Raw genomic sequence first — 13,934 nt, 5'->3', positions numbered from 1 at the left:
TATATTTGTGGTTTTGTGCCACCGAGGCCTTCACCTGCATTTATATTTACAAAATCAAGGCAAACATTTCCAGAAAATAGTGCTTACCTGGATTCAAATTAACGTTTCAATAAAGCAATGCCGTTTCATAAAGTTGTCAAACCCAATATGGCATTTTTTATTAGATGTTCTCCTGGATTAATCGCACGAGTTTCAGCCGAACGCGCTGTGACAGGTCAGATTGCCACTCTTGCATGTTGACAGTCCATCGCCGGGAGGAAAATTAAAACTCATCACATTAAATATCCTGTTTCATTAACACCTATACGCATTCTGAAATAGGTTAATAAATAAATAAAGCCACATTTTTTTATTTTTCTTTCCCAATCACCACAAACATGTCACGCCTTCATGTAGGAAGATGAATGGTTTGATGCCCAAAACTAACAAGGTCTCGGCGTTAAGAAGCCAGCGCGCCGAGATTACTCAGAAAAAAATAAAATAAAATTAAAGAGGTGGCCAAAAGCCTCCTAAAGTATTGAAATTGCATCTCTGGCTGTCGCCTTCAATCTGTCATCTAATCAGTCCTTCTGCCTCTTCCACCTCCTCCTCCTCCTCCTCCTCCTCCTCCTCCTCTTCCTCCCCCCTCCTCCAGACATTAGGGAGAGTGGAAGCCCCAAGCCGGTGATGGTTTTCATCCACGGGGGCTCCTACATGGAAGGAACTGGGAATATGTTTGATGGCAGCATCCTGGCCAGCTATGGAAATGTGATTGTCATAACTGTCAACTACCGGCTGGGCGTCCTAGGTAAGGATCCTGCTGACTGTCTGACACACTGCTCACATGTTACTCTGATGCTGTTGTTGTTCCCTCTCTTCTTCTTCTTACTATTATTATTCGCTGCCTTTCTTGGTGGTTCCATTAGCTTAGCATCAAAGCTAATGCTTCTTTCTTTCTTTCTTTTTTTCTTTCTTTCTTTCTTTCTTTCTTTCTTTCTTTCTTTCTTTCTTTCTGCTGGTTGCAACACCTGAGTGCTGACACTACAACATCCTAGATTGTTTTTTCCTTCTCTGAGACACTGTGTGCTGCTGTTGGTCATTTCCCAGAAAGTGTAGCTGACTGTTGAAGCTAAAGATCCAAAGACAAATATCAGTCTTAAGTCAGTTTCTTTGCATCTTTTCTCTCGCTACAAGTCAAATACTTTGATTTAGAAGAAAACTTTTTGGTTTTGTTGTTTCCTATCTTCTTCTCTTTTTAAATATTGGTTCTAGAAAACCAGACAGTTGGTTCCTCAGTTGACGTCTGAGCTCCTCACTTGGAGTAACTGGTCTAAGTATCTGTGGCTGATATCTTCTCTCAGTTCTTTGCTTGTCATGATATTTCCAAATCCTGAGTTTAGGGATTCTTTGAGGAGACCTATTTGCTAAACATGGCAGGTCAAAGGCATAAACAGTGTGTGACAGTTCACTCTGATGTTCCTGATGCTAAACGTCTACATCATGACATGAAACATTAATATCTCAACTTTCTTTGTGATGTTCTTCATTTCATTTTGTTGGATACCAATATGGATGGACAGCATGTGAACATGAAGGCGATTCAGCATCATGGTGTGTGTTTATGTGCTGCTGTGCTGGTTGCAGGACTGAATCGTGTTGGTTGCTGTCATACATCCACCTCTCTGCATTCTGTCTTATGTTCAGTGGCCTTTAATTCATCAAGGCAGTGTCTTCTCAGATATCCGGTTCCTTCTGTTTCCATCCTCGTCTCAGTTTTCTGCCTCCTCTTATCGTATCTCCGCTCATCAGACTAATTCCTAATTCCATTCGCCTGCATATGGATGTCACTGCCATACCCAGAAGGCAGGTATATATTGCAGCACATGATGGAAACAAAGGTTCACTGCTTCCATCCGATGCCTGTGCTAAATGAGATTATGCTGTCATTTGTTTGAATAGAAGAAACCGATTTCATTTCCATGTTGTTTTGGTTCCTGGGGTTTGCACCCCCTCTGATTAAACTATACCAGAATAAAGACGGAGGGCAATATCCGCCTTTCACTCAACGACAACACAGTCTGACTGTGCACACGTGTGCATTCATATGTTTTTGCTTGTGCGTTTGAGGAATAAGCATAAATGCTTATGGGTGGTTCTGTGAGCAGAAACAGAACATGAATCACATATTAATGTTGTCTGCAGGTGGTCTGCTTTGCCTCTGTGTTCTCTCAAATATTCATACTCGGATCCCTTTTACAAGACTTATATTTATTTGTTTGAATTGCAAATAGTGAAGACCAGCGAGCAGCCTGTTGCTCCCTCACATGGAATCTGATGAAACACGATTATTGAATTTCCTGACAGCTCGAGATCAGGTGATAAAAACTTAAACGGGGTAGAATTTTCCCAGCCGTAGACGCCAGCTGAGAGATTGCGGTTCATGTGTCTCAGAGATTTTTACAGTCAGTCATTCAGCAACTGGATGGACAACCCCCTCAGCAACCTTCAAGCGGTGCCAAAACCACAAAGTCGATATTAAAGAAAGCACTCCATCATCTGCACTTACCAATCATGTATGCCTTTTTAATACCCACTTATTCCATTTCAATGTCATGAGCGGGCTGGAGGCTATCTTAGTGTGCAGGATTAGCGTGTGCACGGAGTACACATGCTCTGCACACACTGATGCACACGCTGATGCACACACTGATGCACACACTGATGCACACACTGATGCACACACTGNTGCACACACTGATGCACACACTGATGCACACACTGATGCACACAGCTCCGGGCATTTCTCTGGTCCACCGTCCAAAACCTGCATGTGTTCCATACTGAGATCCAGATCCTGGAACTGCCTGTTGTGAAGCAACAGTGCAAAGCTCTCCTCGGTTAATACTCAATTTACACATGGCCTTTCCTTTATTCAAATGATCACAGTAGTCGGTGGTTAAGCAGCTGAAGCTTGCATCTACAGTCAAATAACCTGGAGGGGCGTCAAGCTGATTTGTTGTTTGACCGGAAATAAATCCCCTGAAAAAAGAAATTTGATATTAACTTATTCTTGTGATGAAGCTGTTTTCCTGGGTATTGCCATAAATGCAGTGCTGTTGGGTTTACAGCCTTCTGATGCATCCATTGACTGAATGATCAAACATCTAAGTGGTAGCCTCACAGCCTGATAAACAGTCATGACTGGTTTGGTGGAAAACCCTGGAACATACTGAAGTGTTGGTGAATGGAGGTTCACCAAATCTGTCCTCTGATCGTACGTTGAATTTATCAGGAGAAAAGCAAAAAGAGCAGCACAAAGCAAACCAGGCTCATTTTCTGACTGTAAATTGTTGGAACGTGGTGAGATCCCCAGTTTGTTGAACTGGTTATTTCTCCCTCTCTCCCTCCCTCGCTCTTCTCTCTGATGTGCAGGCCCTGAACTGCTGCAGGCCTCGTAGTGTTGAGGGAAACTGTATCCCTGCTGGTTAACATGAGGCACTGCTGTTTGCTCTCAGATTAGACTCTACGTGTTTGTGTTTACCCCCCTGGCAATGGACAGAAGCATACGACTTTACCTTACCAAACATGTGATGGAGTGTGTGTGTGTGTGTGTGTGTGTGTGTGTGTGTGAGTGACAGCGAGAGAGTAGGTGTAGGACTTATAACCACTGGGCTTTCCAGTCACTCATCCAGTTTTTAGTAAGTACATACTGTGAGATGAGTAAGTGGCTCCACTGCTAAAAATACCACCTTAACAAGCCGTTAGTGGGTGGGTGCAAATTCTATGTAGACAATAGTACCAGCACTTTTATTCTGTAATGTTATTTTGGTTCCTGCACCATGCAACAACAAAAAAAAATCCAACCATACTTGGTGAATGACGTGATCCAGAAGCACCTTTAATTTTTACCCATTTAGGTCTTCATAACGCACACCTTCATGACGGTTCATAAAGACCAGGGAGCGCTCATCACATGAAACAGAGTAAACAGCGTTTGTCCGCTGAGATGCGAGGCTGCTATGGCTTCCCCCAGCACACACACACACAGACATCTGAAGCTCAGACTGTTGCCAAGCACACATTTAACTCAAATAATGGCTGCCTTGTGCACCGTAATGCACGGCTCCACACAGTTTGTCCTCGGAACAAAAGGCCCTCCTCTGAAAACCGTCTACAGGTTGGTCTCTTGGCCTCGTGGTGTGGTCGGTCTTAGGATGGCGTCCCCAGGTCCCAGCACGCCACTGCATTAAAGTGGGAGAGACTGATTAGCCAATGCACCGCGGGTACGCCAATCAAGCCGCCCTGGCACCGGTACTAACCCGCCCCACTTCCTCCCCTGAAGCTGAGAGAAACCAAACCACTGCCACGTCCACCTATTATTATTATTATTATTATTATTATTATTATTATTATTATTATTATTATTATTATTATTATTAGCTGCATGAATAAACCAAGAAATGAGGTTTAATACCTGATGATGTAACATTTATGTGCACTCTTATATCGTTAACTTCATCCTCGTTAATGTTTTGAGAGGAATTTGATTTTGAATTTTGATTTTCTACCCAAAAGATACGGCTGTGACGTAGTCAGAAAGGCTTCAAGTTTGAAAAAGCCACATCTTATGGAGGTATAAGGAGACCAGAAAACCACAGTATGTGTGCAGAACGGTTATTATTACGTTTCATTTTCATTAGCTGTTTGTTTGTGGACCTTTTTATTTAGGTCTAGTCACTGAAACTACATGGTTACTACATTAGTTATAGTTGTGAAACTACCGTCACAACGATAACTACTATACTATGCTATACTAATCTATACTATACTATACTATACTATAATAGAATAGAATATAATATAATATATTGTGTCATATGTGAGACAGAGTGCCAGTGAAGGAATCAAATAAATGTCAAAGATATGTTGATTAGAAACACATCATGTCACCAACACATGTAATCTGTAAATCAGAAGCTATGTTTTCCTGACAACACCACTGAAAATGCCGTTGAGTTATATTGGACAGTAATTTTTGGGAACAGGACTGTGCCTCGATGACCCATCATTACTTCAGCTATTAGTACCTTACCTAACCCCACATCGCATTCTGTACTGGACCCAAGAGCAGTTGGCTGGACACACTTGAGTTTAATAACAGCTTTCAGACTTTGGGTCTGGAAACAACTCTCCCATTAGCTCATCTGCCAGTTTCCTAAAATCCTGGGGTTTAAAACTAGGGCTGGCAATGCATTACAGAAGGAGCGTTAAAGTCGGTCCTAATCACAAGGCGCTGCAGCGCTATACGAGCTGTTGCACGTTTCAAACAGAGATTGTTAAACCAGAAAGCAGGACAGAATTTATCAACACCTTCTGCTGTTATCAACTTTCAAATGCCTCTCAGCCTCATAATTAGGTCCTCGAGCTGCAGGTTTGCTTCCGTCGTTGAGGACGTGTCGCTGACCTCAGCCAAGCAGCCATTGCAGCACCTGTTCACATGCTGACAGAACTCCATCCTCTCACACCAGCGATTTCTCTCCTTGGCTTAGTGGGCCTGTGTGCGAGAGTGAGCACTTTGCAGGAAGCCATTAGTGGCTTTAAATATGTAGAGCTGCTGACGCGAAGCTGTATTTATTGGTTAAGGGCCTTGGCTACAATGGATTTGGCCATGGGGCACGTATATAGTATGCTACTGTCAAGTGTGTGTAGAGGGGGCTCGTGTGTGTTTAATGAATGAAGAGTTTCTCCCGTGAGCAGATTAAGTGTTAATGAAACACATGGTATAGTGCTGTCAAAGTGTCATTATTAAAAGTGGCGTGTATTTATGGTCCCTGCTATCTTGCTCGTCCTTGGTCGGCTCTGGAGCCTGTTTTGTTTTCCTCAAACACTCGAGCTGCTTGAGGAGCTGAGTGCTCCATCAGCCGGATGCACGACTCTGATACGCAAACAAGTGAAAAATTGCAGCACTCTAGCGGGTGCTAGACGATACTGTCGTGTTTCCATGTGAAGGTCTATCTCGCCCTGAACGCCTCTTCATCCCACTGCTGCCCCCAGTGAACATAGGTATGAATAGTGAGCGATTAGGAAGGCATGGAAGCTAGTTTATTGAAAATATCAGAAAGTAAATATATCTGAATCTCCTATGTGCACCGTGGTATTCTGACAAACAGAAAGCCACAAACGAGAGCCGGTGTATTGGCTGGATTCCTCCACCGGGCTTGGCTGTTGGACTTCTAAAAAGCAGACTGTGTCTTTAAGGCCAGGTCCTCACAGTGTTGAGTTTGTTTCAGCCCAGCCAAAACCTTTAATCATGCTGATTGATGAGGTGCATTTCCCTGACTCAAACCTTCTCCAAATACCCCTTCCATTCCAGCCATACATCAGCCATTCAGCCAATTCATCAAGCCTCTGATTGTTTTAAGATATACCTGGCCAGTAAAATATCCATTTCTCTGCACGCCGCTGCTCCCTTTACTCTGCCTCGCTTTCAGCATGCATCTAAAAAAAAAAACAGTCCTGGCTTCAGAAAAGGCCGGAAAAAAAAGAAGCAGCAAGCAGGATGTAAATGTTAGAAAAACAATTGATTTGTCTGAATTGGATTAATATGATACGTTCAGAATAATTAATAAAAAATCTGTTGGGTTGTAATGACTCTGTGATGATTAATGGAAAAGTAACGAGAGGAAAAAAAAACACAAATAAGGGGCACCTTCATGATACGGGCTCAAACAAACATTAGGTTTATCATCATCTCTGTGATCAGTGGACTGGTTCCGTGTCCCTGATGGTCCAAATGCTGAGGAATTTCACAGACTGCATACTTGTTATTTTTCACACACAAACAGCCACATACATCAGCTCGCATGGCTTTAATTATATCCAAATTAGGACTGTGTGTGTTTGTTTGAGGAGCATTTCCTCTCGCTCAGGCATTATCCCGAATGTTTACCCTTCCCAAATATTACTCCCTCTCCCTCCCTCCCTCGCTCTCATATATCTTCCTTTCCCTCTCACCCTCCACAATAATTGGGCTTTCCCTTTCCCGTTAGTTTTTGTCCTACTGGCTAAGTGCTGAAGACTATTATTTTCATGCTTATTAATTTCTTTCTCCCTGAAACAAATACCCCGATGATTTAGGTTCATTATTCTTTCTGTGCCTCTGTGCCATCTCTTCCCTTCCCTCCTCCTCTGAACGCTTTCTTACGAGTACCCCTGACGCAGCTTCTTCACAAACTCACGGAAAGCATCTTAAACAAAGTGCTTCATTCGAGCCTCCATCAGTCTGCAGTGATTACTCCCAGTCCAAACATTGCTATTCCTATTAGCGACTCCTTCTCCGTGCCTCACTTGCCCCGAGCTCCCCATTAACCGAGGCGGCGGCGGCGGCTTTGGGCTGCTGATCAGAGGGTCAGGGGTTCAAGCCCCGGTACTGCCGAGCTGCAGCCGTTGGGTCCTTGAGCAGGACCCTTAATTCCTGCTGGGTTCTGGGGTGCTGCAGTGTGGCTGACCCCGGGTTTCTAACAAGCCGGGGTATTTCATTCTACTCTGTACAATAACGAGTCGGATTCTAATGATACTGACATTTTGAGATGTGCACACACACTTAAAGACCGTCTTTTTTTAATAGACGCTGGAAAGAAATGATCAATTAGAGGTGGAGAAACGTGGAGCTAAAGCGTTCAGAGTTTGGGCAACATCACATGCAGAATACCCGAGGGAGCAAAACATGAACATCAGCCCCAAGCTTATTTATTCTAATTAGCAGAGACACTACAAGATGAAAGGCCGATCTTCACCTGGAAAAACCTTGACAATACCGCAGGGCTGCTGATGTCTCTCACCGGATTATGTGTAATTATTTATATACATGTTAGAGTCCGGAGCGAGCTGATCACCTCCATCCAGCCACGCTGGGTTTTTTTGAGGAGCTTTATCGTTTGTTTCTGTTTCGCGGCCCGAGACGTTACCTACCAGCAGGCTGATGTGTGTTTAAACGTATCGTCGGCAGACTTTTGCGCCGATGTTTGGATGTTCCTCTCCTGTAAAGTGAGACTCACGCGTTTCATCTGCTGTTTCAGGGCTTTGATCAGTGGACGGGCTGCACTCAGATATGTTGGACTGTTTGCTGCAGTGTTTCTAACGTTCTCCTCCCCGCCTGCTGCCGAAATCACACCAATAGTAATAATAAGAAAAAGAATTCATGATTTCTGAAATTTCACTCGGGGTATTTTTTAAAATGTATTCCTTTGAAGCATAAACAGGAAGTCAGACAGTAAGAAAAATTAAGATGTTGTGTGACATGTTCAAAGCATTTTGCCTCATTGTAATAAAACACCCACAACAATCAAGTAGAGGTAGAATACATGATCTCCATTCGGTGTCAGATCGGCCCGACTGTGGCCTCTGGTTAGAATGCAGCCTGCTCCGGTCGTTGTGGTCCAATATTTAATATGATAATTTAATTACAAATGTATTTTTCAGACTGAATGCTTGGAACGGGACCTTCTATTACATTCCAGGACATACTGTATGTTCTAATCAGCCACTTACAGTTTGTGTCCTGTGATGGTCTGAACGCTGTGATGAGAATTCATGATGGCGTTAACACTCAGTCCTTGAGATAATCTGCAGTTCTGGCCGTGTAATGCTATTTAAACATGGCATAGTGACAGCGGGAGTCAGGCTAAAATACCAACTACGTTACAAATCGTTGTGGAAGCATTAATTAGCATGTATGTGTTGGATCGAGTCAGCAGCTATCTTCTAGTTGAGGACTGTGTTCATCACTTGGAAGTCTCTCTTTGCATTTTTTGGGCTTTGTCCCGGCATTATGTTGCCGTATTCTCCTGGTTCTGAGGTTCTCCCTGTCTGCCGTTGCTCAGTTTGTTTTTGTCCTGCTCGTTTGGCTCGATGCTGCTGGCATAATAACTTATTCAGTGAGTGGGCAGCAATGCTAATGGAAGCTATGCTATGCTAATGGTGATCTGGCAAAAGCGGGCTTGGCAATGCGAGGTTTACAGCAGCTCTGCCGATGCGTCAGGGATTGGATTAATGTGGCCGGGCCCGGGACAACAGACAACCATCTGGGCATGCCTGACAGCGCCAGGCGTCTGTAGCCACAGCGACTGCACCTTGCCTCAACCCATTAGGCACACAGTAATGTGCATGTTTCATGGTTACTGATGCCGCTGTGTGCTCCGAGTACACAATCTTTAAAAGGATGAGCCCTCAAAGTGAGCGGTCAGATTGTTGCTGGTTTCATTCACTCATTTGTTTTTAAAGACACACTGGCAGCACTTGAACTACAACAAGGTTCTGCTGGTGCTCCAGCCTGTGAATGCATGTGCCAGATTTGGGGAGACAAAAAAGCAGCAATTAGGAGAGTTAATTGAGTAAATAGTAGTTTGACAAGATCCACTTTGTAGCTCTGCTGCTTAATGTTGGCTTCAAGGTAAGAGTGGAAGTTTGTCATGGTCGCAGTGATAAGTACAAGAAATTGGTGAAATCAGAACAGCGACCACGTTTGTACCGGGTCGGTCTGTGTGACGACTAAACAACCTGCAGATGAAGAAGTACGGCCACATGCTTTATAAAGGGCTGGTAAGTGGACCCTGTGGTACCTTAGTCATCTGTAGCTTCAATTACATAAAACTAACAGAGCTCTAAGTTGAGTTTATTTTGAACATCAAACTATTTAAAAACCACGTGGTGGCGGCTGGACAAACCTGGTGGTCCTGGTTCAGTCATAGAAACAGATCCTTGTGCTGCTCTCGTGTCTCCCATTCTGGTTCAAACCAAAACAGGAACCAGAGGGATGCAGAGAAGATGCTGTGATTCCAAAGCGGTTGAATGAAACCAGGAGCTGCTCTGTCCTCCTGCATGTGCATGTTTTCTAACACACACCTCTCCGTCCTGTTCTTTCTGTTTAAGCTGATTCACTTCTTTCTCCCGTCTTGTCTTGCTCCTAACGTATGACTTTAAATAGACTAATAAATACTAACACTGAATCTACTAACTGGAGCATCTGTTTTCTGCAGAAGCTGCTACTAATTCTACTAATCTGAAACACGCTAACCGAGCTGCAGAATGTGCTTAATGTATGCAAAATATGCCGGCATTAGAGTTACTTTTGAGCTTTGATCTCGCTGCACTTCAACTTATGTGACTGCCAGAGTCGTCCCTGTAACGTCTGGAAACTCACACAGCTAAACTTTCAAACAAGCATCAGATGCACGAGAAGAAAAATGACATTTATTTTTGGAGACGAGTAACAGATTCTGAAAGCCAGCTGGATGCGTTTACAGTATCTTTGCATTGTGTACTGACGTTACTCAGGTGTTTGGAGTCTGTTTGAGATTTCAGACTGAGCCAGTCCTTGTATTTCTCTTTGAAATCTCCTTTTTGTTTCTCTTTCATTTCCTTCACCCGCTTTGTGTCTGCTTTTATTTTGCGCTGCCTGTTAAATGTGTTTCGTGCAAATTGCAAGGTCGTGTAATAGTGAGGTGTCTGTAATTGATGCTGGTTTGTAAGTTGCAGCTAATCGTCTTATTTCCTCTCCTGTTTTTTTTTAATGGCTGATATGTTTGTTTTACTGTTCTTCTGATCCCCAAAATTCACAGCCCTCATAATCATTTAATGAGAGCAGAACGTGCGTTGTCGTCTATGTGGGACAATAAAACTCACTATCAGTGTTTGTATGTTGATCTGTTGGAGAAGACACCCTGCTAAAGACCAGCCAGCTGTTACTGGTAGCCTCTTAGCTGGTCCGGGCCTACAGGGGCCAGAATGCAATCTCCAGACTGTTCTGTGGTACGTGAGCGAGACAAAATGTCCTAATTTGAAAACTAATAATAAAATCACTTACATCACAGTTTCCTGTCCCCGGGGCAGTTGTGCATTTTTGGCTTTTGAACCCTGAAGTTCAGGTTCAGCCTTACTCACAGGCGCTGTGCAGCCAAGAGTTTAACCACAGCCTCGAAAATATGCCGGATTTTAAGCCTGAAAAATTGGATTTGATTGGAATATCAATACGACTGTTCACAAAGTCGGCTTCCCGGGCAGACCCACATTCAGTTTGGGTCAGCTTTGTGCTTGTGTCTCCCATACAGCCCCACGCTAATACGACTGTTGGCGTGGCAGGTGTCGGAGGGGTCATGTGGTTGTTGGGGGTTAGATTTAAGCTGATTAGCCCGGTATGGAGGCAGGGGGCAGATAGAGAGAAGCTAACAGAGCTCACATCTCTCCACATTGAGCCGTTAGCAGACATCCTCATTGCAAACGGCAGGAGTGGAGACCCGAGCACATGTACAGAACCCCCTGTGACAGCGTTATTTATTGATCAAAGCTCCGGCTTGTGCCCGTGTGTGAATGCATGCTGGAGCATAAGTGTGTGTGTGTGTGTGTGTGTGTGTGTGTGTGTGTGTGTGTGTGTGTGTAATGGGGCTAGTGCAGCAGATGGACACGTGTAGCAGCAGGATCAAAGTATGTGGTGCGCAACAGTTCTGATCACCACAAACTACATATGTAGGGGAGTGGACCGGGCCGATCTCTGAGCATCTGTCTGTCTGTGTGGGATGGTGCTTTTCTTTTTTCTTGATTTTAGACAACCGCCTCGTTCTTTTCCATTCACCGGCCTGATCCCGGCGAGTCCGGCTTTTTGATCTGCTCGGTTTTCTCGGGCTGTCAAGCCTTCCTGCAGTCCACTGAGAAACTCACCACACTATCCGCCGGCACCAAATAAAACCATCGCCAACAAGCAATAAAGAAGACAGAGAGACCGAGGGAGAGAACGATGAAGAGAAAATGTGATTTAAGGCTCGATGGGGGTTGTCCGCCCTGCACGACAAAAGCCATCTGATTGGTTATCAGCATGAGCCACAAATCTGCCGCCGCCATATTTTTTAGAGGTCAGATAGGAGCGTCTTGCTGAGACACCAGGCGGGCGGCGGGCGGGAGGAAAAGCATGAGGACGTGTTAACGTGTGAAAGAGATAAATAGTGAGCGTTTGTGTTTGAGGGTTGGACTCATATTAGTTTGTGGCTTTCATTAAATACAGAGATACTGACCAGCGTCTGAGATTAGAGATCCTTCATCAGAACAAAACCTGCAATTAAGCTGAATAAAAGGGTCACATTACTGCATTTAATTTGTAATTTCTGTCATTTTAAAATGCGTCATTAATTTGCTCTACAGACAGTGTTCTTAATCAGCTCCTCTTCATCTGTGTCCAGTGGCAGCGTCCAGTGCCAACACAGGAAGTAGGCTGTCCTCCATTAAAATGAAGGACGTGGAGGTCGGGGTGGTGGACGGGCACGTCTGACTCTCATGGTGGTGATGCTTCGTCACAGAACTACAACACATATTTACCATCAACTGTCCTTTATTAAAAAGCAGCAGTATTGTCCGTTTCCATACCTGTGTTGTGTTGGAGGTTTGGTTTGGTAGGATTTTATGGTTTTTATTGTTTAATCTGCACCATACTGTCCTACAAAGGGTCCAATCTGACAGGAAATGTGACTCCATGCATGGAAACTGAATGAGGTCCTTTCAGCTTCAGGTGTTTGTTCACAGGAAATAAAGGTGCAACAAGTTTAAAAAATATTGACTAAAACAGATCAGCATTTCCCCAAATACTTAAATTGCATTTTAGTTGAGCTATTGTGTGTGTTTGTGTGCAGAGTGTGTGGGAGGGTGTGTGTGTTTTTGTGTTGAGCAGGTTCTGGCTAGCAGATGGTAAGTGGACGATGAAGAATATCTGATATTTACTGAGAGCGTTTCTTCTCTGGGCTTGTCTTTGTGTCTGTTCGTCTCCTCCAGCCTGCCGTCGTTGTTTACCACTCGCTCTCTCAGGCATTTAAGTGATATGGGCTGAAACTACTGATGTATTATCCAGTATTTCCAAATGTGACAGTTTTACAACAAAAATAAGGCATAATGTTTTGTGTGCACCTTTTCTGAAGCAGCATTAAATTGTCTTGCGATACTTTTTTTTTGTCGATTAGAGTCAAAACAAAACGTATCCGAGCGCTCGATGGTAAATCAGCTGTTCTCAATATGAACTTTGAGGAGAGAGAGGCCCCATGTGACCAGTTTATTATTGATTATAAATGTGTAATCCATCAGATGACTCTGTCCTCTGCCCACCTCCGTTAAAAGACAAACTGCTCTGTGGTCAGACTTGATCATCCCCGGGGCTCTGGGTGAACTGCTATCCACAAACCTCAACACTTCCAGCGTGATCCTCTTGTTTCTACCCGTCACTCTGTTTCTCTCTTTGGAATTCCGGCTTCTCACTGCTAAACAGTCTATTTTACAGAATCCATCTGCCATATTACCTTCTCGCTTTGTTCTAAAACAAATCCCATAATCCTCTCAAAGGTCAGCCTTCTCTTTCCTCCCCGCTGCCTCTCTCGTATTCATTTGTTTTTCCCGATGGAAATAATAGAACAATATGAAAGATAAAAGAGTACGAGGAGGTGGAGGAAGATCCCGTTGTTTCTCTCCAGCTCCCTCATGCATTACTGCTCATCCTTGCACTCTCCCTTCGTCTTCTTAATTCAATTGAATGCGGCTGAATTATTTATCGTAAGAAGTATTTTTCAAAAGCCAGCGGTCGTCAGTGTATGCGTCCTCAGCCTACTGATAGGGACGATTTGGAAACTTGAGTCATTACATTCAAGTCATCAATAAATGTGATTAAGCAGAACAGAAAGTTGTGATTGTGTGTCACCTCATGAACTGGAATCACTTTATGGCTAGCTCGACTTTTCCAGCTGCAATCGCTCTAATGAGCTCTTTCATCTGTCTGTCTGACCAAGCCACAGTAGTTCCTTCATACTAGTCGTATTTCAACATTCGTATCTACTAAAGTCGTTGATACTAGAACTTCTACACATGTTCTGTCTGGACGAGCCTCAGCTTCTAAACTGGCCTTCATTTGGTGTTTCATCCTGAGT

General features: G+C 43.9%; 1 protein-coding gene across 8 annotated transcripts in view; it reads left to right on the top strand.

Moving 5' to 3' along the window:
• Positions 1 to 13,934, top strand: part of nlgn1 (neuroligin 1) — a 287,188-nt gene that overhangs the window by 94,800 nt on the left and 178,454 nt on the right. For 5 of the 8 annotated variants that reach the window (XM_008276540.1, XM_008276538.1, XM_008276539.1 and 2 more), the window contains one exon: positions 635 to 787. In XM_008276540.1, the coding sequence (XP_008274762.1) occupies positions 635 to 787 (153 nt within the window). The remainder of the gene's footprint in view (positions 1 to 634; positions 788 to 13,934) is intronic. The other 3 variants (XM_008276544.1, XM_008276543.1, XM_008276545.1) reach the window with 3 other exon arrangements.

The sequence above is a fragment of the Stegastes partitus genome, unplaced genomic scaffold, assembly GCF_000690725.1.
Source record: "Stegastes partitus isolate 25-593 unplaced genomic scaffold, Stegastes_partitus-1.0.2 Scaffold76, whole genome shotgun sequence".
NCBI classification, from domain to species: Eukaryota; Metazoa; Chordata; class Actinopteri; family Pomacentridae; genus Stegastes; species Stegastes partitus.
This window is presented reverse-complemented; position numbering and strand designations above follow the sequence as displayed.